At 42.4% G+C, this 22,841-nt stretch overlaps 2 protein-coding genes across 2 annotated transcripts; both read left to right on the plus strand.

The window, feature by feature from the left end:
- The first annotated feature begins 1,278 nt into the window (after positions 1 to 1,278).
- On the plus strand, positions 1,279 to 5,723 carry LOC120714159. Its single transcript, XM_040000225.1, has 5 exons — positions 1,279 to 1,474; positions 1,671 to 1,729; positions 3,257 to 3,902; positions 4,257 to 4,329; positions 4,438 to 5,723. The coding sequence occupies exons 3-5, from the start codon at positions 3,408 to 3,410 to the stop codon at positions 4,770 to 4,772; spliced, it is 903 nt and encodes a 300-aa protein (XP_039856159.1). The 5' UTR covers positions 1,279 to 1,474; positions 1,671 to 1,729; positions 3,257 to 3,407; the 3' UTR covers positions 4,773 to 5,723.
- A 1,489-nt stretch (positions 5,724 to 7,212) lies between these two features.
- On the plus strand, positions 7,213 to 14,395 carry LOC120714158 (PH and SEC7 domain-containing protein 3). The gene is made up of 12 exons (XM_040000224.1): positions 7,213 to 7,533; positions 8,714 to 8,794; positions 8,895 to 9,007; positions 9,106 to 9,164; positions 9,244 to 9,333; positions 9,425 to 9,468; positions 9,550 to 9,716; positions 11,375 to 11,445; positions 11,546 to 11,691; positions 11,789 to 11,933; positions 13,310 to 13,447; positions 13,522 to 14,395. Exons 1-12 carry the CDS (start codon positions 7,340 to 7,342, stop codon positions 13,807 to 13,809), a joined length of 1,536 nt encoding a protein of 511 aa, XP_039856158.1. The 5' UTR covers positions 7,213 to 7,339; the 3' UTR covers positions 13,810 to 14,395.
- The last annotated feature ends 8,446 nt before the right edge of the window (positions 14,396 to 22,841 follow it).

Below are 22,841 nucleotides of genomic sequence, written 5' to 3' on the forward strand. Positions count from 1 at the left end.
TGACATTTAGAGACATTTAGAGATAAAAATTGACATGTTAATATGGCTATCACCGGACATTTTTATGTATATATTTGTAGGACTTTCAATAAAATTCTTCATCTTTACGTTGCAAATTAAATTGAATGAAACTACCATAGATAGTTGCTCACCTCCCATTTTTTTCGTATGTATACAGGAAACAGACGAACTTAAAGAAACATTTTATTTTATGAGCATTTTTCATGACTGACATGGGCAATTTTCACAAATGTAACACATATGTCAAAGTGCAGGCCTGTGCAGTCACAGACAGCTCCTTCATGGTACTGCAGCAAGGTGCCAATAATAACAATTAGATAGTATAGCTAAACATTTACACTTTTCATTCATAAACACAGAATTTGTATACACCCAAATACAGGCTATCCTCTTGCTTGGTACTTGTTGGACTGGCTTCTGTGAAAGAGCTGAGTAGACAGCTGCTAAAGGAAACATTACATTTGCAAGTCAGTATCCAGCCAACCTTCCAGGAAAACAGTAACAGTGAAGTGTAGCTCTACTGAACAAGAAACATTATAGACATAGAAAACCAATAAATGCAATTTAAGTATAATAAAAGTGCTATAAGGTCGTAAAACAGACAAAGTTGAATGATTTCTCTATTGATACCTTGAAAAGGTCTATAGCTAGGTTACATTGACATTACATTGATTATTGTTGCTCTATGTTTATAATAGATACTTGTGCTTGTGCTAGTTTTAGATAAACAGGTGTATGATTGGATATGGTGCTATCATTTGTAGGCCATTAACTCTAGAAATTATACACAAACAACACCTGTCTCAACGGTTATTCTCGTTTTGTCACACGCAGTTTTTTGCTGGTTTTACAACTAGTGAGATACAGAGAGGCCAATTTACGTGGTTCCTCACCCCAAGTTTTTTTTTTTTTTTGTAAGATATTTCTTTGCATTTTACACCAGTGAAATAAAAGGCATACGCACAACTCTCTGAGTGATTTGATGCTAAATATAGGATGAATTAATGTGTGAGAGAGGAATGTCTTAAAAAATGTCTTGTATGTGTCAAACAGGCTTTTCTGCTCACAGTTGGCACCAGCAGAAAGAGTAACTGCTAATGAGTCTGGATACCTTCTGGTTTTTCCACATTGTTCCTAGTGCCATCTGAAAGAATGAAGTCGGGCCACTCCCCTTACCTCACTGGTGTCTCTGTGGCTGTGTGTGTATGTGTGTGTGTTTGCATGCATGCCTTTAGGCCAGTGGGGCGGGGGCCAGGCCTCTCAGGTGTCCTTTTAGTTCCTGAGTCATCTGCCAATCACAATGAACCTTTCCTTCCTCCTTGTTGCTGCCATTCAGCAGATCTTTTCCTCCTTTCCCTCCCTTTACTTGCTGTTCAGAGTGAAAAAAACGACGCAGGGAGACGTAACCACGAGTTTGGTCTAGTCAATATGGACAGGAAGCATGATGAAGAAGGTAAGGGAAGATGGTCCAGACTTGGGCTTGTAACCTACACTTAAAGGCTGCCAGGTGGATATGAGACTTGTTTGCTATACACAGCTCTGAGGCTTACTTGCAGGCTTCTCTGTGTCTGCGTGTTGAGGGGCTGTTTCTGTGAGTGCACAGCGATATAAAGCCGGTATAACACAGTGGTTTGCTTTTCTCTCCACAGGACTTAAGAACTCACAAGCTGGCTGATCATATGATGTCGCTTTAAAGAACCCAGAGGGGGTAAGTCACGCTTCACATTTGAAACTATTCCTCCTATAATGAGATTGGTTTTACTTTTATTTCTCTGAATACTAGTATTATTATTAAGCCATTTCAAAACTTTTACTTCATTCGACGTGCCTGTGTTCCCTTTTTTCCCTCTAGTATCTTTTTTTCTGTTACCATTTATACTTCTCCTTTAATTTGTGTTAACCATCCCCCTAGCATGTAATTTTGGTGAGTATATTCCCATGCAATCTAAGCAACTTCTCGTGACCACACTCAGCTCAGTCAGAATATGTCTAAATGTTTTGGCTGAAGTCACCAAGTTTTATTCTTGTTCTCTCTTTTATTGTGTCTGAGGATTGTTTCCGCAAAGCTTCACAGCCGTCTGGCTTTCACTGGTAAAGTTTTTATCATCAACAATGCTACCGCATATAATCTGGTGCAAAACTGTTGCTGTATGAAACAAAAGTCTATCAAGGAGAGATTGAAATCAGGACAGCGCCATCGATGTTCAATGTGTGAGGGCTGCACGTTACTTTTTAATTTTTATACCGTGCATTTTTATTACCGTCTGGAGAAATTTAAAGAAAAAGAAAAGCAGCAATTTAAGCATTTTGTTTTCAAACACAATCTGACTCATTTAGAGTTTTCTCTCTTTGTTGCCTCCCATAATGTAGCGCTTGCTGCACGCTGACAGGAACTGAGAAGTGAGCACCCACACAGGAAATGTGGTCTATCCCGGATGTTGGTTATCTGACGTGAATAAAATAATGAAGATAGACAGAAACTTTTCAATAAAAAGGCATTTTCCAGAGAGAGAGTGGCATAGATGAAGGTGACATTAAAGTAGTTGAATAATACTGATTATTATTTCCTCCCAAAGTGCAAAGGCAGGTGGTATTTTGGCCTCTGTGTTGACAGGAGAGACATCCATGACACTCTTTTGTTTGTGTCGATAACAAGCATTGTAATTAAAGCAGAGACCCGGCTTTATCCACAAGCCAGGTTCGCAGTGCGATTTGGCGATAAAACGATAAACGCAGAATGCAGACAGTTAAACTGCTTAACAGAAGCAACCCCTCAGCCCCTCCCTAGGCCTCGATTCTCTATCCTCACCATGTACACCTCTGACTCTCTCTTGCTTGGCTGATTTTCTGTGGTCAGGAAGTACAAGCGTGCTTCTGTGACATTTTACTTAAAGCCTGTTGCACTGCATAACTGCAAACACACACCAAGAGTTTGAGATCCTTGCCAAATGAACATGATGGGATAAAAATAAAATTACAGACAAAACTGGATTATGTTGCCATACAAGTGGTGAGTGCAGTTTAACTATAATGATAATCTGTATTTGAATGGTGGCAGTTTCTTTACAACTAAATATAGCAGCGTTTTATGAATGGCTTTTTTGTCTGTCAGCTAATCATCTCCCCCCGGGGGTGTTTCTCCATTTTCTTTTTAATGCGAGATTCAAAGAGCTTTAAAACGTGGTAGTAGTTTGATCTTTTGTATTTTTTTCCTTTTTTTTAAAAATTGTTACAGATCTGTGAAAGGCAGCACCCGGAAGGGGGCTCACCTTAAAAAGTTCCTGTCTGTCATTCAGCCAACGAGGACATTTTGTAGCCATACATCTGCAGATTTTACACCTCTCACCACAACCCACAAATACACTGATAACTACTGAGAGGCGCTTATGGAGGAGGACAGCTTGTGCACCTCTCAGACAGTTGCTACAGATTCAGTGCTTCAGCAAGAATCGAGTAACTGTATAGATCATCAGTCCATCAATTGGGAAGAGGAGGTAGCAGCATTGTCGGATCAGGCCAATCTCAGCCCTAAGAAGGGCTGTGATGCCTCTGAGGAGGCGGAACAGTGGGGCCAAATGATGTGGCCAGTGTGTCATGTCAACTGTACCAGCCCCCCACTTTCCTTTGCTACAGTTCAATGGGACATGCCCGATCCCGCTGCAGAGCAGCCTCTGCTCATGACTGACAGCAGCTCAGCCAATGAGCTGGACTTTGAGGATGTCAGTGCTGTGACGAATGAAGGCAGCACTTCCCCATCACTTCACGAGTCTCAAGAGGATGTCAGCGCTGAGCTTTTCAAAGCGGAGAGCAGGGAGGAAGAAGCTGGCCTCGATCCACAGCCTCTGAATTCAGAACCTGAGTGGACAGGAAGTGACACTGAGGTAAGGTTTTTTTATTTATTTATTTATTTTTTGATAGATAAATAAATAAAGATAGATAGATATAAAGAAGGTGTGTGTGAGGTTGTGAGGTTGTTTAGGATTTTCTTTTTCCTGAGTGAATGTTCACACATTTACCTACAGTTTCCTGTATCGTTAACCCTTTCTTTACTGAGCATAACTCAGCATCTCTGTCTTTGGGTTGCTGTGGCAGGTTGAGCAGAGTTTGGTGGATCAGGGTGGATGTAATGTTAGTCAGATGAGCCTCAGCATGTATCTTCCTGCTCGCAAACCCACGGGCAATCACAAGTTTTTCTCTCACAACTAATGTTCAGTGGCTCATCTTGCAATTTTCAGCCATGTGATGCTGCAGATGTGCAAGAGCTGGAGACACGGTGGAAAGAAGACGAGCTGGTAGAGAGTAATAACGGTATGTATCACTCAGAGTTGTTGTTAAACATTCATGGCCTTGATGGCTTGCCTTTCAGTAATATTTTCTATAAGTTAACTGCATGCAGTCGTATTCACACGCTTCTAGTCCCATTGAGAGCAGAATCGGAAGAAGAGGAGGGTCGCTCAGTGACATCACATCCCGCTGAAACTGAGGAACTAATCGATACTGCTCTGGGAACTGGAAGCTCGGATGAATATGTGGACAGCTTTGTAGATTTAAAGCTAGAAGAGGAACAGAAAGACTCCTGTGTTCTGCTGACTGGGCAGGAGGAGTCAGGAGAGTCGGAGGAAAAGCGAACTTCAGCAAATGGTGACAAAACCGAGGAAGAGAACGAGCAGTGGGGCGAGGTAGAAGAAGGGCAGAGTGAGGCAAACGCATCCTGCAGTGAAGAAAGTGTCATTTGTCTGATGAATGTGTGAGTATCATGAGCTTGAAAAAGAGGAACAGGAAGCATGTGCTAACATTAAACCCACTGAGTGAAAAGTGTGAATAAATCATCTGTAAAACGCTGTTGATATTCTATACCGTCGCTTGATTCTGAAACCAAAAAGAACTCGGTCTGTTTAACACCGAATGCATGACAGAACATCGTTTAATCATTTCTGACACCAAGTCAGCAATGATTTTTCAAAAAAAGCTTTCTGGGTGAGGTCGACTTATTACAGTAACTAAATAAAACCAAGAAAAAGCTTTAAGTTTACAAGATTGAAAACTTGACATTGTTCACAACATGTCAGTAAATTTAAAGGAGATTTGTTCAGCATTTAATGAAAAATGAAAATGAAAAATATGTTTGCAGAATGTCAGCTCAAATATAATTATCACATTATTTTTCTTAACAAGAGTGTGACTGGGTATTAGGTCCATACTGAAAGAACCAGAGACTTAATTTTGCCACAACATCTTGAAAGTACTAGCAAATGTTGTCTCGTCTCCCGAGAGGAGGATGTTTTCACACCCATACAAAAATTTCTGCTTTCTGGCCAAAGTATCAAATTCTTACTGACCTTTTGATAGTCAATTCTGCATTTTATTTAAATTCAGGTAACAAAATCTGCCACAATCATACTCTCAGCTACTCCTGTCTTCCTCAAAGGGGGTCGACAAAGAAGGATCCACGCTAGCTTTTGACCCCATGAGGCTGGGTTTGGGTCTCCTCCCAGTCCCAATTCTACATTGCTCACTCAGAAAATTTAAGTTATTCTGACTGCTGTCCATTCTCAAGAAACAATTTCTCCTAATCTAACCATGTAGTCTAAACTGTATGCAGATTTTCTAAGGCACAGGTGTCGAACTCCAGGCCTCGAGGGCCGGTGTCCTGCAGGTTTTAGATGTGTCCTTGATCCAACACAGCTGATTTAATGGCTAAATGACCTCCTCAACATGTCTTGAAGTTCTCCAGAGGCCTGGTAATGAACTAATCATTTGATTCAGGTGTGTTGACCCAGGGTGAGATCTAAAACCTGCAGGACACCGGCCCTCGAGGCCTGGAGTTCGACACCCCTGTTCTAAGGAAACGAGTTTGCATAATTTTTTAAAGAAATGTTAATTTAGATATTATGATGAAGGAGTTGCATAGCAACATAACAGCTCCTATGCAACATAACGATTTCTGTGTAACTGAGTGTGGTGGCGATATATTTTGATATATTTCCTGGTAATTTCTAATAATAGCTCAATACTGCTTTTAATAATAAATGCCACCACTGTTGAATTTTAGGTGATGATTATTAGAATAGTAGGTAGTTAAACTGTAAAAATAGAACAATGATGGCACTGACACCTATCAAATAGTGCTATCACAACTCCAAAAGACCCGAAGATTGTGGTTGGTATGTAATGGTATGTCTTTAACGCCTACGTGCTGTTAGCTAAATATATTTCTTTGACCGAAGACCTCCTACTCCTCATCCGGGTTTTTGTGATATAACATTTAATGGTTACTAATACACAGTTTCTCAGCTGCATTTTGATGTTTCTATGTTGCATTTAAATTATTTTGTCATCTAACACCAAACAAGTTGCGAGCATGTGCATGATCGCTAAGAGCAGCTTTATTTAAAGTAGTGGTGTTGACAGAAGCCACACAGAGAAACAAGTCAGTAAATATCATGCAGAAGAGGTTGATTGACATCTCTGGCCCTTGCTAACTGCGTATCCTTCCATTGTGTCATGCAAGTTGTTTTTTTTTACTGTATAGTATTTTTTGTAATAACTGCACTGCATATTTCGTGCACACTTTTTAGGGAGGTACATCCAGAGCCCCTTCCAACTGATGACACTGGAGTGTCGACAGAGGCAGATAAACTAGTGGATCTGCCACCCCCAGAGCTTTTGGAGGAAAGCCTGCAGTTCAGCGCTGAAGAGGACCAAGAGATACTGAACCAGTTACATGAAGATCTCACCAGTCGGACAGAAATGTGTGAAGATGTCGAACAGAACGTGGAGCCTGAACAGCCAGAAGCTGTGGACAATGACGAGGGAGCAGCGTTACAGGTTTTAGAAAATGCAGAGAGGATAGAAAACAAACAAGAGCTGGTTGAAAAACTGGAGGATTTAAATTGTTTAGAGCAACAAGACTGTGTTCAAACAGCTTTGCAGGACACAGACGCTTCACTGCAGCTTGAGGTGCAGGACAGAGAGCCCGAGCAGCTCGAGGTGACTGAAAACCCAGAGCAGATACCAGTAGAGGGGTCACATGAAACCGAGGAAGACGCTGACCACTTAGAACCACCCCAGCATCTGGAAGAGTCACCAGAGATGGAACTGACAGACCAGGTAATCCAACCTGACGATGCAGAGCAGCCAGAGGAGTCTCCTCAGTTGGAGCAGGCTGTTTGTGTTGAAGCTGAAGACCCTGGAAAGGCAGGGCAGCAAGAAGAGACAGCGCCTTCAGAAGACGATAAGGAACCAGTAAATACAACCAAAACCCAGGAGGAGTTAAATGAGGAGGAAAAAAAGGGTGAGACTTCAGATCTAACAGAAGATGTTAGGGGGACTGCAGGATGGAGATTTAGAAACAGTAGTGGCAAACGGAAAGCAGCCCACGCCCCTGGAGACAGCGGTGCCTCTTATGAATGGAGGCGAGGTGGACAGAGAGAAGGCCCGCATCCTCGCTGAAAAGCTGTTCAAGTTGGACGAGATTCAACGTGGAGATGTGGTGAAGCACTTAGACAAAGAGTAAGAGTATATATTTTAATAGATTTGAATCATTTTAGTCTTTTGGTGGTGGCTCCAAAGAAGAGCTCCAAGATCCGTATGTTTGCAAATGTGTGCTCAAACACAACAGATTATATCTATGTTGAATTTTATTTTTGTGACACATTTACAGTTTCCAACTTGTGAAACGCTTTAAATTAACCATAACCAGGTTACTTAAATCCATGTTCAAATGCTAAAGAAATCCAGAAGTGGAGACTTCGACAAATCTTCACACCTTTTTAAATGCAAAAGCATCCATTATTATTATGATTATATTATAATTTAAGCGTGCATACGTGTAGTAAATATCTCATAATTTTAATCTACTTTGAGTCCTATCTGTTTTTGTGCAGAATACTTTTAAAAATGTAAAAGAAAATTCTGAATTTTGGACTAAATACTTAGGACATATGTTTGTGTCTATGCTAGCTACCACCTGTCACCACTGCCAGGTGACAGAAGTAGGCTATGACGCACATGTTATATGCTTTTTTTAAGTCAGCATATGGGTTTCACATTTTTTCAGATGTATATATAAATGAAAAAAAAAGTAAAAAAATGTTACTAATCATCTAGTTTTCTCCCAAAGGCGGTGGGCCACTGCTATATATTGTATATTTTTAAATTATTTCATTTATGATCTTAAATCATCATAATTTGCCCAAAAGAAACAACTTTGCGTTGTTTCGAAGGTGCTGATTTACTCTCAGCACCTTAGGGTTAGGTGCTGAGAGCAGGCAGGAGCAGCCAGGGATCGCACACCAACCCTCTGAGTAGTAGATGACCTCCTCTACCTCCTCAGTTGCAGCCACCCCAAACATATGAAACCTTAAGACCTAAAAGGCCCGCCTGAATTAAAACTCACTCTTCCCTCAAATTGAAAAAGTTCTGTATTTCCACCTCTTGAGACCTTTAAATAACAGCCTCATAACATTGAGTCACTGAAGCTGTTGCGGAGTGGGGTTGGGTAAGGAGGTTTGGGTGTGTTAATGCTTTGCCGTTGTATTGAAGAAGTCAGTATTTTTTCGTAACACCACATCCTTCCCCATGAAATAAAATTACAGATGAATGTGGCAGATAAATAAAGCGGTGACAGTGCTGACGTAGTTTATTTTTTCTTCTTCTCTCTTTTATTTATTCATCAATTGTTTTTATTTAGTAACGACTTCAGCCGCGCTGTCGGAGAGGAATACCTGAAATTCTTTGACTTCACCGGCCAAACTCTGGATCACTCCCTGAGGTAATAAAACAAACAGAAGCTTGGATTGCCTCCACCGACATCTCCTTTTAAAACGGAGAGGTTCAGAGAGCGTCTCCTAGTCATTTTCTTTCTTTCTTAGGTCTTTTCTCAAAGTGGTGGTGCTGATAGGAGAGACGCAGGAGAGAGAGCGCGTGCTGCAGCATTTCTCCTGCCGCTTCCATCAGTGCAACCCTGACTCCTTTTCCTCCTCAGGTGAGCCTGTTGTGTCGTGCTGCGAGATACAGAGATAGGAACTTACATTTAACAGATTCTTGTGTCAACATCACTTTTCTGTTTTTTAATGTCCTCAGGGGCTGTGTTGGCTCTGACATGTGCCCTGATGCTTCTCAACACTGACTTGCATGGACAGGTAGCAGACATTTGTGGCATTTAGAGCAATCATTGTAAACTCTGTGCTGTAATCAAACATGTGTTGTGTGTGTTGACAGCATGTAGGAAAATCCATGTCGTCTTCTAAGTTTGTGTCAAACCTGGATGGAATGAATGATGGAGCGAACTTCAACAAGGATCTCTTGAAAGTAATACTTTCCTAGATTTTCAGTTTTTCCTTTGGAGAGCTCCTTGAGAAAAGTTCAGTCCTGATTGATGAAGCTTTTTCTCTCTTTGCAGAGTCTTTACAACTCCATAAAGAACGAGCCGCTGGAATGGGCTGTGTAAGTAAAGCGGTTGTGCGTTAGTCCTTCTCGATTTTAATGCTTGATCTCACTCGCATATTCTTCCATTTTATGTCAAAGTGATGAGGATGAGCTGAAGAACGTGGTGAATGAAGATCCGGGCGACAATCCACGGCTGCGTTCAAAGGTTAACCCCTTCCTGGACATTCCTCATGACAAAAAGGCTGCCGTCGTCAAAAACGGGTTTCTCCAGAGAAAGCTACACGCTGACATCGATGGCAAACGCAGTGAGTGTGACACAGATACACGTCTGAGATTCACGCTGCAGCGTTAGATACACCATCTACACATTGCAGCTACAGAAGCTGCTCATGCCACGAAGCTCCCAGTGCACTGTTTCTGTGCACCAGAGGAGGTTTGGAGCTCTGCAGTTATTATGTCAACAGAGCGTTGCTGACTTTTGCTCACAAAGCACCTCAGCACACTGTGACTTCATGTGGTCTTCCACTTTGTGGCTAAGTTGCTGTGATGCCTAAATGCTTCCACTTTGCAATAATTCCACTTCCACAATTAGTCATGAAATATCTGTGAGTTAGGGACTTCCTAACAAAGTATTCCTTCCTCAGGATGTTTTCCATGTTTTAGAACACAGAGATTTCCCAGTTTTTTGATAAATAAGGTATGTTTTATCCCATCTGGTCTGAAACTGTAGATTTTAAACAATAAAAGTGAAAATGAAAAGACTAAATCTGCTCTGGAAACCAACAAAATCTTAAATTAATTTGAAAATAAACTAAAAATAATCCCCTAAACTTTACTCTTTACTTGCCTCAAACATATAACGCTCTTAAAAAAAATGGAAATAAATGTATAGATGTGCGCATGAGTACAGTTATTTTGAATTATCAAGAATATTTTGTAAACGTTTGACGTTTTATCGTTCTAGTCTGTGCCCCAAAGTTACCGCTTAACCTCGTGAGGCAGAACTCTTACCTGTAACACCTCAAACTGAGAATGAAGCAGATGGTACAGTGTGTGTAATGAGATTTTACAGTCACTGGCCACTTTATTAAGTACACAGGTTCAACTGCTCGGTAACACAAAGGTCTAACCATCCAGTCGCATAGCAAAAACTCATGTGAATAAGATCACACAATGAAGTTCAAAACAAACATTAGAATGAAATGAGATGAGGTTGGTTGTTCGTGACAGACGGGATCATCTCATATTTCAGAAACTGCTGACCTTCTGGGATTTTCCCCACACAACCACCTCTAGGGTTTACAGTAAATGGGCTGAAAAAAGGAGACAGTAAGCAGCAGTTGATGCCAGAGGTCAGATGTATTGATGCAGCAGCTGAGTGATGCTGTCATGTCAGCGTAAAGCGTAATCTCTGAGGAATGTTTCCAGCAAATTGTTGTGCCATGAAGACTTAAAGCAGGTCTGAAAGCAAAAGCAAAGTGAAACTAATAAACTTCCCACGAGGGTTTATTTAACTAAACTGTGATTTAGTGATGCAGTCAGATATTGTTTTGAACGCTTAGCTGTAAAAGGCTAAGCGTTCAAAACAACGCTTAGCCTTCCCTGCCGGGCGGTCGGCACGGACACCTGAGTTTATAAATGCAAGAAGTTGAGAATGAGGCGATGTAGGATTTGAAATTGACACCATAGGTGCATCTACTAAAAATCTCGAAAAACAGGTTTGAATCTCAGTGACCTTGAACAAGATTTTCAGAACGTTCTGAAAATCTTGTGAATGCGATAATTCGAGAAGGAAATCAGCTATGATTTTGAGATTTATACCATATGTGCATCTGAAGGCCGAGGGCTAACGCTGGCAGCCGCCAGTATTTTTTTGCAGGAGGAGGTTTGGCGACTTTTAAAGAAGTTAACGTCTCCTTTGCATGAGTTTTGTTACTAACTGCTGGATGCTTCTGTGTGGTAGCACCATGGGGAAAGAGAAGCTGGAAGACTTTTGATGGAGTGCTTAAAGGAATGGTCCTTTACTTACAGAAGGTCAGTAACTCCATTCCTGCAGAGTCTATTATACAGAATATAGCATCATTTCCTGTGTTTTGTGATTGTGCGTTTCTTTATGTTCCTTCTTATGTGTTAGAATGATTATCGAAAGGATCAGCACATTATAGAGGAGGTGGTGAGCGTGCATCACTCTCTGGCTGAACCAGCAGCCGATTACACCAAGAAGCCACACGTCTTCCGTTTGCAGACGGCCGACTGGAGGGTTTTTCTCTTTCAGGCCTCGTAAGTCGCAGCACGTCCAAGCCGAGCATACATATGTGGATTTGTGCCAAAGAGTCCAACGGCCGGTGTCAGAACAGCCATTTGTTTTTCTTGTCAGGTCCAAAGCGGAGATGAATTCGTGGATCAGCCGCATCAACTTAGTCTCGGCTCTTCACTCGTCGCCTCCGTTCCCCGCTGCCGTCGGCTCCCAGAGGAAGTTCCGCAGACCGATCCTCCCCGCATCGCAGTCGGCTGAGACTCTGGTACACACACACCGAGCTGTCCACTCAGACAAACCACCACTTTGTGTTTGTGTTTTGCTGTGGACATGCTTCATTAACCTTCACGTGACTGAACTTTTTGCTCACTAGAAGTGACAGAGTAGGCCTGTTATATTTTAATTTGTTTTTAATGGCTCTATTTGTGCTTCCTTTAGTCTAGAATAATGTTCTAATGTATTTACTTACAGTTTTCAATCATCTTGAGACAAAAAGGAGTTAAAAATAGCAAATTAGGTTTATTTAGATAACCCTTGTCTTTTACTTCTCATAAAACAAGTGTTCCTTCGCTCGATAATATTAGAAAAATGTACGTTTTAATGTATTTTGGTGTCTCCCACAGCCAGCATAAACATAAACGCTACAGTGATATCATTTCTTTGTTTCTTAAGTCCTGTTTTGAAGATTAGCCTTTTCTGCAATCTTGGTTTCAAAAAAACGGATAACACGAGGAGGAGCTGGTTAGACTGGGAATCCACTGACGCAGTTGTCAGCAAATAAACATACCACAGATAATCCTCCATTTTGAAATATAGTATACAAAATAAACCTCATTTTTTTTGTCATTATGAGCTGAAATTAGAGAGAATTAGACTCATCAGGAAAGAGTTTGACCTCCAGATAGAATGCAGGTTTTAGGCCAGTCCACATGGGCTTTATTTTTTCCAACCTGGGAGCTACGTCCATGTTTTACACCAGCGATGTGTAACTCGTTTTACATCGCCCACTTTGACCTTAAGTGGGGCAGACCAGTGAAAATCCCCTTTTCAGTGTAAAGAAGTTTAACTACACATTGAATCCCTCAGATATTGTCATAGGAGAAAAAAGAAGTGCAGTTACAAAAATGCTGCTGTAGTAAATGGATGAAAGCTGTCAGCATGACTCTTTGGGCTTAAATTGTAAGAAATAGATGTGTAAAATTACAGAAAAAGGTTCTAGCAGATATGTCTCGATGCATGCTCAATCATCCGGGTAAGGAAATCTGTTCTAGGAACTAATTCATTCGTGACTTCACTAAATGTTTGTTTTGTTTGACATTTTATCAACAGGACAAGTTGTAAAATCTATGAAAATACAGTAAAGTACAGAAGTCTATGCCCTCCTTATAATTTTCCACTGGGCCAGGTTGGCCCCCCAGCCCTATGTTTGACACCCCTACTGCCTGTGGTGGCTGTAAATATTGAAACCATTAGAGGCATTTTATACATTTTGTATTTCAGTAGACGCATAGTGTGTCCAGCTATAGTGTGTCCAGCTATAGTGTGTCCGATAGTACTTCTCTGCTGTTGTTTCTGTTGGTTCGTCACCAGTGTTTGCGTCACATATATTTACATGAAGCCTCTCATGTGTTCCCTGTGCAGGAGCATCAGCTTCAGTCTCATGCAAAAATGCTGGAGTCCTTCAAGGTGGACCTCGAAAACCAGCAGCAAAGCACGCTGGACAGCAAAAAGGCCAAAGCCCGGGATATGGAGGAGCACCTGCAGTACCTGCAGCATGAGGTGAGATGGACCCAGGATTTTATATCCTTATATGATTATATTAATTGAGCCACTCATCAGCCTGTGTCCCACAGATATGTCGCTATGAGACCTACATTCGGGTGCTGGAGGGGTGGAAGAGCGTGAAAAAGACAGGCGACAGCGAGTTAAACGCACCAGACCTGAACTCGTTTGATAAAGCTGTATGCGCTGACTCTCTGGGAGAGGAAGATGATGTGGATGGCATGCTTAAAAAGTCCCACTCAAGCCCTTCTCTGGAATTGGAGGTGGCGCCTGCAGCGGTGGTCAAAGTCAGACGAAACATCTCTGAGAGACGGACGTATCGCAAGCCCATCATTCCCCGATGGAACAAAGAGGTCTGAAAGCTGCTTCGCTCACAGATCACACGACCAGTTTATATCCTTTGAAAGTTTAGATTCATGCACGCCGGAGGTGCGCTGACGTTACTCTTTTTTTAGTTTGTGGAAGCACCGAGCAGAGAACAAAGAAACACCCAAGTCTCATCTAAAAACTGCCTTAGCAACTTATTGATCTTGTGCACTTTTCAATAAAGATAAACCTCAGGTAATCCATAACCTTCAAACTCCCTCAGGACCGAGGGGAGACCCTGACCTAATTTTTTGAGTGACTTAAATTCCTGGACCTAATTTATTTAGTATTGTTTTAATTTTTGAATTTGAATTTTTGTTTTTCGGTACTCAGAATGGCACAGATGTTTTTCACCGTGCTTTGCACCACAAGAGGGTACTGTAGCACAGGATATTGCGCTGTGATATCGCCCTGCCGTCCTGTCTGTTGTGAAGTGGTTTTTCTAAAGAATCCTCATTGCACTTTTGTTTTTCTATATCATATGTATGAAATGTTTATTTTCTCTCTCTGTTACATGTTTTGTTCAAATGAAAGGTTCCTTTTCCACAATAAAATATAACTTACAGTTATTATTCAGTATTCTGGAGACACTTTTGGTTTCAGCTCCTGTTATTTATCATCACTTTTTAGCACATTTTCAAGACAACCTTGTTTTTATAGACACAAATGCCGTCACTGATATTAGAATATCTGCCATAAAGCTCACAGATACTTGTGTGGCACTTGTTTTCACAACAAAATGAATCTGAATCGATTTTTGGACTGTAATTTATTTGTTTTGTGCCATCTTATATATCTTATAATTGTATTTTTGGTCCGTTAAAGACTAAAAGTTTAATTGATTTTATTAGTTACCCCTAATACGGTTAAACGTGTGTGTTTGTTGGTTGGATTTCTGGCCAGTGTACTCTGTTAGTTTGATGACAAAATGCACACTGCATCTTAGCTCCTCTATTTTTGTTTTTAACTACAAAACTCGGTCATAATGGACTCATCAGCCATGTTATTGGGCACACATTGTCAGTACCTCGCTGGATCCAGATTCCTCAGAGATTTTGGGCTATAGTAACATGAAAGCGTCACACAGGTGCTGCAGATTTGTCAGCTGCACATCCAGGATGTGAACCTCCCGTTCCACCAGATTCTAAAGGTGCTTTTATGAACTGAGACCTGATGACTGTGGAGGCCATTTGAGTACAGTGAGCTCCTTGTCATGTTTATGAAACCAGTTTGAGATTATTTGAGTTTGAGCTGGGATCAGCATAGTCAACAGCAATAATCAGGTAGGCTGTGGTGTTTAAACAATGCTCAGCTGGTACTAAGTGGTCCAAAGCATGCCTAGAAATTATCCCCCCTCCCCATTATGCCACCATCAGCTGCCTGAACCCATCCATGGTTCAGGGTCAGTGCTTTCATGTTGTGTACTCCAACCTGCGTCCCTACCATCCAGATATAACAGCAGAAATATAGACTCATCAGACCAGGAATTGGTTTTCCAATAGCCTCAGTTTCCTGTTCTTAGCTGACAGGAGTGGAATCCGCTCTTCTGCAGCTGAAGCCCATCTGCTTCAAGGTTTGGTGTGTTGTGTGTTCAGGTATGCTCATCTGCATTTTTTCAGTTACTTTTACCTTCACCTCAGCTCGAACAGTCTGGCCATTCTACTCAGACATCTGGATCTGGATATTTTCTCTTTTTTGGACCAGAGCAACTACGCCGCATCCAGAAGTCTCCTGTTTGAACTTCAGCGTGTTGTCTTGATCACATCTGCCCACATAAATTTGTTTCTTGTAAACTTGTTTGGCTGAAGTGTATATATCACGTTTTTAAACTGTAAACCGTGAACAGTAATTTATGCTGGTCATTTACCTGATCATACCTTCTTCAGACTTTTGGACTCCCTGAAACTGAGGCAAAGAGTTTTCAACTATTGATCAGAGGATGATCAGAGGATGATTAAACCAATAAAATTATTCAAGGTCTGGAAAAAACAAAACCTGACACCCGAAGAACAAAAAAACCCTCAAAAAGTGAAAAATATAAAGTCTGTCTGTGATGCCATGGTTACCCTTAACCCATCTGTGCCAGCAGTGTCAGACAGCAGAGCTCAAGGTGTGTACACGTCGGTTCTTGTCTGTGTGTCTGTGCATGTGCGTGTGTGTGTGTGTTCCTGTCTAGCTATCTTTGTGAGGACTGAAAATCTGCATTCTACTATACCAACAGTGACTTGTGAGGACACACTCACCGGTCCTCACAAGTTTGAAGGCCTTTTTGAGGCTCAAAATGTGGTTTTAGTGTCAGGGTTACAATTAGGTTACAGTTAGGTTTAGGGTAAGGGTCTGGGTTAGGCATTCATTTTTAATAGTTCGGGTTAGGGTAAGGGGCTAGGGAAACCATTATATCAATGAAGGTCCTCACTAAGATAGCTGAACGGGCTTGTGTGTGTGTGTGTGAGATCACTGCTCTAGGTGGCACGGGTCCTATTTTGTGATCTCTCAGGCTGACATGTCGAGCAGCGGCCGACCTGGGGTGACCAACAAAAGAGCAGGATGTCTAGAACCACCACCACCCCCACCTCTAAACACACACAAATTCCCCACACAGGAATGTGATGCGACAATAAGGAAACACAATGAAGAGCACAGACAATACAGACAAGCACACACCGTCCCGTCTGCGGGTCAGAATCGGATGAACGCACTGAACAAATGGACGTTTCATTGCACCTGAAGCTGTTTTTGTATATTTAGATCTTTTCCCCTCCTGGACGGACAGACATGAGAGAAACCCGGGATTCTCCATCAGGCGATGAAGCCCAGCTTGTCCTCTGAATGGAAACTGTCTCCATTCATTCACGGAAATAACAACAGCTCATTAAGATAAAGTCAGATTGTGCAGATGAGGGTGACTGATTGGCCACATGAGTGACGGGGGCCCGGGGCCGTCACAGCACCTCCAGAGGGGCGGGGAGGGGCCGACGCCATCTCGGCTAACCTACATGCTCTCGGGCCTGTGACGAAATGTTACAGCGAGAGGCAGCCATTAGCGTCTCCTGCTTTTCCAGCTCAGACACAAACGCTTTAATAATGGTTTACATTCCAGGGTCGCAATCTGTGCCGAAGGTGCCCGTTTGGCGCTGGCGTCGCAGAGGATCTCTCGAGCGGGAGCACTTCTCACATGGCCTGTGGACCATGACTTCAGCCAGTGATGGTGGTGGGCCTGTTTTGGAGTGACCCTCTCTCTCCTCCTCCTCTCCAAGAACAATAACGAGCAGGCTGGAGCAGCAGGGGCTGCATTAGCTGCTGGGTTCAGAGGGCATCCTTTCCAAGGAAGTGGCCTGTTTTTTTGTCCAATCTGCACCACTCCATTCTGGAGCTTGATGCGTCTCAGTCAGGCCTGGATGGGTAATTAAAAAGGCAAGACCTCAAGTTGTGATCATTAGGGGCCAATCCAGAATAGACCCCCCCCTTTCCGCTATGACTCGTAAGGCTTCCTCATTTCATTGTGCTTCTCTCCTCCCCTTGTGTGTACACGAGGTGGCTTAAACATTGCTCAACCTCCACCCTGGGTCGCACATAAGCCGCAAAACACCTGAAAACACCGCCAGCAAACATAAACTTCACCACAATCAATCCTGTGCCCTTTTTTTCTGCCCTCAATGCTCCTCCTGATGCACATTCTCCATCTGCCGCTGACGCCTTGCACGCTCTACTTGTTACTTTTTATCTGCACTAACACTTCATTTCTCCCACTCTAGCTATTGAAATGTTTCTTTGTCTCCCCTCCACCCACCCACCGCCTCCACTGCCTCTGTCTTCACCCTCCGCTCTTGACTGCTGCTGTTGTGCTGTGTGGCTTTCACCGTCCAGGGCCCTTGAAGTCTCTTTGCGGTCCTCTCATGAGTTTCGTCTCCCCACTCAGACCCCACTTGCCTCTTTCACCGAGACATTAACTCCACTCTTATCCTCTCACGCTCTTATCCGGCGTCCCACGCTTGATATATTTTTTTGAGGCAAATTTATCTTTTTGCATCGTTTTGGGAAAAGTCTTTTATCGCTGTAATCTGTTTTACAAGAAACAGGAGGTACTGTAGAAAGACATCTGCCTTTTTTACCCCCGTTTTTTTCCCTTTTAACTGCACTCATTAGTGTGGCTTCTCTAGCGGCCAGACATTCTCATTTTATTTGCCAATCAGACCCAGTCCAAAGAAGTAGAGCTCCTTTTCCTTTTAGCAGCAAAGGAGCCTCTCTTGTTGAAAAGAGTTAAGCCAAGTGCCTTGCTTGAGGGCATTTTAATGCATGACCTCTTTTTACCCTTCATCGTCCACCCACACACACACACACACACACACACACACTCACACTCAAGAGTCTGATAGTACTCCTCGGGCGCAGACTGTGGTTTTTTTAGATGCAGGACAAACAGAGGGTCAATGCGGCACGCGGAGCGGATCGGGAATGTTTAACTTCTTTATCTCGTTTCATCTTTTAGCCCGTACAAGAATAAGTTTTCGAAGCAGTTCTAGGAATATTTGCAATGTGTTCTTCCTTTGCTTGGTAATCTTTGATCTTCTGTGTGCGGGTGGAGGATAAATCAGCACAATCAGCATGTCTGTGTGACGTTGAATGAGGTGTTTGTCGGCCGGGTGTTTGACTGCACTGGCCTCTGCAGGTCAGTCCTCTCCCTCGGGGCAGGACCTGATACCTGGAAGATTTTATCCACCTCCGTCGTGTGTGTATAGTGCTGCATGTGTGTGTGTGCTTTGAAAGGTGCGTTTTTCTTGATGTCTCCTGGTCAATAGTAGCTTCCTGCCTTCGGGGTCTGAGTGTTGTTTAATAGGTCGGTATGACACAGGGCACCTGTGTTTCCTCCCTCTACCTGCTCCGACACAGAAACAGCCTCTGTTTGGCCACTTTGCTCTGTTTGACTGGCACATTTGTTCCAGCTGCATTAGAGTTAAAGATGGAGGAGATTAGATAACTTCTTGAAATTTGAGAGAGGTGATATCATTTGAAGTCTGCTCAGGTGTTCTGAGGCCTCTTTTCGGGCCTATGAGAGCAAATTGACTTACAGTGAAATTTAGATGATGATTGCAGTAGGTGGTTTGGTCCTCCACCTTGAACTAGACAAAGGTCATAACCACAATATACAGTACTGTGCAAAAATCTTGAGCCACTCCTTGTTTCTTTCTTTTTTTCTTTTTCTTTTTTTTTGAGGAACATGGGAAATGCGTGCAGCAAGTTATTGAAATACGTGTAATGGATGCTGGCAGCCTTTTGATCTGTTCTCGGTCAAACTGATCCCACACTGCTTCAATAATGTTGAGGTCTGGGCTTTGGGGAGGCCAATCCATGGCTGACAGTGTTCCAGGTATGCTTTCATCATTATCAGGCTGAACAACAAAGCTGTTGCCAATCAGAGCCTTTCCAAATGGTATCGCATAGCAGATCAAAATCTGATGGTTTTATTACTCCATCAGACCTGTTGCCACTGATTTTCAGTCCACCCATATGGAAAAGAAATAGTAAAAACTTATAAGATTTACTCATGAAAGTGGCCACTTTCTCATTACTTTCATATATTGTTTTAGGAAGTATCCAAAACATACAAGTTTCATTTATATAATTTTTCAAGGGATCTTATATCTGTTTTCACTCTTATATGCTTTTCATACAAGTTTCACACAAGACAGATACAAACTTTATAAGATTTATATATATCTCTTCCATATGGGCAGTTTTTGTCTAATATGGCATACCTCAGCCTGCTTCTTAAGGAGATCACTTTTAGATACTGTTAATACTGCTGTGGATAGTTTTTCAGAACGGCTACTTCTTCTTTTGTCCTCCACTTCTCCAGTTCCCTCAAATTTTTAAGAACACACTGCACACTATACATAGATATACCAAGTTTTCAGCTAATGGCTCTTTACGAATCACCTTGTTGATGCATAAAACAATTAAATGGGAACAAATGATGTGTTTGTGCAACAGGCAGATACAATTTAAAATTGCACACACTGCACAGGTTCATCCCTTAAGTTAAGAACTTTTTATGCTTGTTTGAGTGTTAAGTGGCTTATCAAAACAATGATGATATTAATAAAAACATTCCTCTGAAAATGGTCAGGTGCAAGGATTGGACTGAAAAGAAAATCACGACATCATGAACATGAAATTAGTTTTACTATTGAAACTACCCCATGATATTGATCCTCAAAGCTGGCCGTAGAAAAAAACCTCCTCTCCCTCCCCACAAATGAAACCAAGCTGCTGTCTACAAAATGTACACTTAGAAGATCTGTTACCTTCTTTGTCCCGTCATTGTTATCGCTGGTATTGGGGTTTTGAATAGCGAGGGCTCAGAAATGCTGGATAATAATAATTAGTTTATCAGTAGTAGTGGAAATAACAACAAGAAGGCACAAGTATAGCATCCATATGATACTGGGTTTTTTTTTCAATGCAACGTTAGTGGAGAGCCTTCACCACACCCGTGGTATCAGTCAGCCGTTGCAGTGCAGCAGCAGACTGGTTGGACATTTTCTGATCAACTTCACCGGTGATTATATAGAAAACAGGAAAATGAAAGGTGAGTTTAACAACCTCAGTTCATTCATTCAGAGACACACAGTGACGACTGCAAGAAGCTTCTGACATGGCGTGTGACGTTTCCCTGCTTCTGCATGGGTAACAGTCAGAGAGTCAGCCTGTGAAATCAATGGAAATGTATGAACTGAGGCAGATCATACATTTCATACAACACAGCTAAATGTTCAATAAGTCCTCCCAAACCACCGCTGTGGTTCCTGTTATATTGGCACGTAAGATTGCTGGATAGTGGTCTGGACTGAGTGAACAGGCTAAATACCTGTACGATGAATCTCACTTCCATTAGCCTTTACGCTACTGTGGGAAGTAGTTGCTGTATCACAGAGCTGCACAGAACCAACACTACAGCTGCCAACGTCATCACACTCGTACTCATCATTTTCTCGTCACATGTTCTTCTCTTAAATGCATCCATGGGGTTGCACATTTCCCTGTAACACACTTCTGCCCCTTTAGCTCTGTTAAAGAAGGAGAAGTTCAGAATAATCATTCAGAGTAATTAGTGATAAGGTAATGGGTTCACTCACACAATCTGGGTCTAATCAAGGGTCACAAAGAGGTTGACCCGGGCAGGGCCCGCCTGGCAGCGCTGCCATTCACAGTTAAAAACAACGGCGTGTCCTGCAGCTCATTTGGGTGGACAAACTCTGCCAGCCTACATTATACGTATTCGTCAGGCTGAATTGGTGGGCCAGTATCTCGGGCCCAGGGATAAGTGGAGAACTTTCCAGATGACTGGAGCAGGACAACCCCAGCCCGTCATCCCACTGATTGCCACACACTCCTCTGTTGCCTTTTTGGCAGCAATTTCTGCTGGGCCCCCCTCCATTCTGCCTTTCACTTTGTCCCAGTAATGATAATGGGACACATGCCTTCACCGCCACACACAATGTTATATCACACAAGCACACACTCTCACTCTGTCTGTCCGTCTCTCGCACACACACACTCACGGGCACAGTGTTAGCACGGTTTCTCTGTTAAATGTAGTAAGTCCCTGTCGCCCCATCCTGCCAGCTTTGTCTGCCCTCAGCTGTTCCGGCCCGGTGCCCGTATTGTGCTGCCGGGCTCATTACCAGAAGCACTGTGGCCCGAAACCTCCTCACTAATAGGCCCGGGGAGAGACAGAGAGGAGTTATTTCTGTTGTGTCGTCTGTGGAGCAGTTGTAATGTGTGGGGTTTTTTGGCAGCAGGACTGTTAATGTTTAACGCTCGCTGCTGTTATTTCTCTGGCTGGGCCTCAGCTGGCTGGAGAAGCTGAAAAAAAGGGTTTCACTTAAAAGATTTTCCTCATTCCAGCGAGGCACATGAACGCGAACGAGCGTATATGGATGTGTATCATGTCTCTGCATGCTTGAGCAAGGGACTTGCAACCAATGAGCGTCTGGGTGGTTGATGGGGTGTCTGGGGGGGACCAGGCCACTTGGACAACAATGGGATGAAATTCTGGTGTTGTTTAAAGTTTACAGAGCAGTGTGTGTGTGTGTGTGTGTGTGTGTGTGTGTGTGTGTACAGTGGTTTGGCTGGAGGAGCGAGAGGAAGCAGGGGGTGTAAAGGAGTGAGTCAGGAAATGGTGAAATGTGAGGAGATGGAAGACTTGAGGGGGGAAAGAAAAAGAAAGAGGAGCGCATACTGTAAACAGAAACGTGTCAGGGCTGATCTTCATCAGCAGATCCTCTGACTGAGGACTTCAGGTGATTGTCTCAGAGAAAACCTTTCATGCAGTCTGATTGAGGAGTTACATAATTAGACTTGAGGGTTTCTTTAAAGATGAATTAGGCCATGAACTGTGCAGAAGTTCGTGAACTAAAAAATGACTACAGCGATCGCGGTGGTCTAATGAGAGTAAAGAGCAGCTCAGAAGATCCAACACAGGAGTTCAATCAGGTTCAAGTGCAGGTTTCAAATAAATACTCTGATATTAAGTTACAAATAAAACAACAACAAAAAAAGTTAGATTTAAAAAAAACCCCATTATTATCGCATTTATTTTCATAATAATAATAAAATGAAAATGTATTTATTTTATCGGTCTTATTATTTTTAATATTATGTTTTTGTTTTGTTTTTTCTAAATAATCAAAAAATTTAAAAAGAAATGTATTTTTTTTAAAAAGGAAAAAATCGTCCCGACCTCTCTCCATTAATCTCGCGGTATCCCGCGTGGAGGTGGAGGTGGTGGTGGCACCAGGTGGGCCGCGGCACCGCCGAACCGTGGCCTCGTTACGGCGGCTCTATAATGAGGCCGCAAAGAGGAAAGAAATAATTGCAAATAAAAGTACATGATGCAGAAAATAAAAAAAGAAATTAGACAGATGCGCGTGTTTTTCGGGATCATTGACTGTGTCCTTTAAAAAAAATGCTGAGTAGAAAAAAAAAAAAAAAAAAAGCATTTCAGGGTTTTTTTTTCTGTTGT

Source organism: Simochromis diagramma, unplaced genomic scaffold (assembly GCF_900408965.1).
Source record: "Simochromis diagramma unplaced genomic scaffold, fSimDia1.1 OVJJ01000596.1, whole genome shotgun sequence".
NCBI lineage: Eukaryota > Metazoa > Chordata > Actinopteri > Cichliformes > Cichlidae > Simochromis > Simochromis diagramma.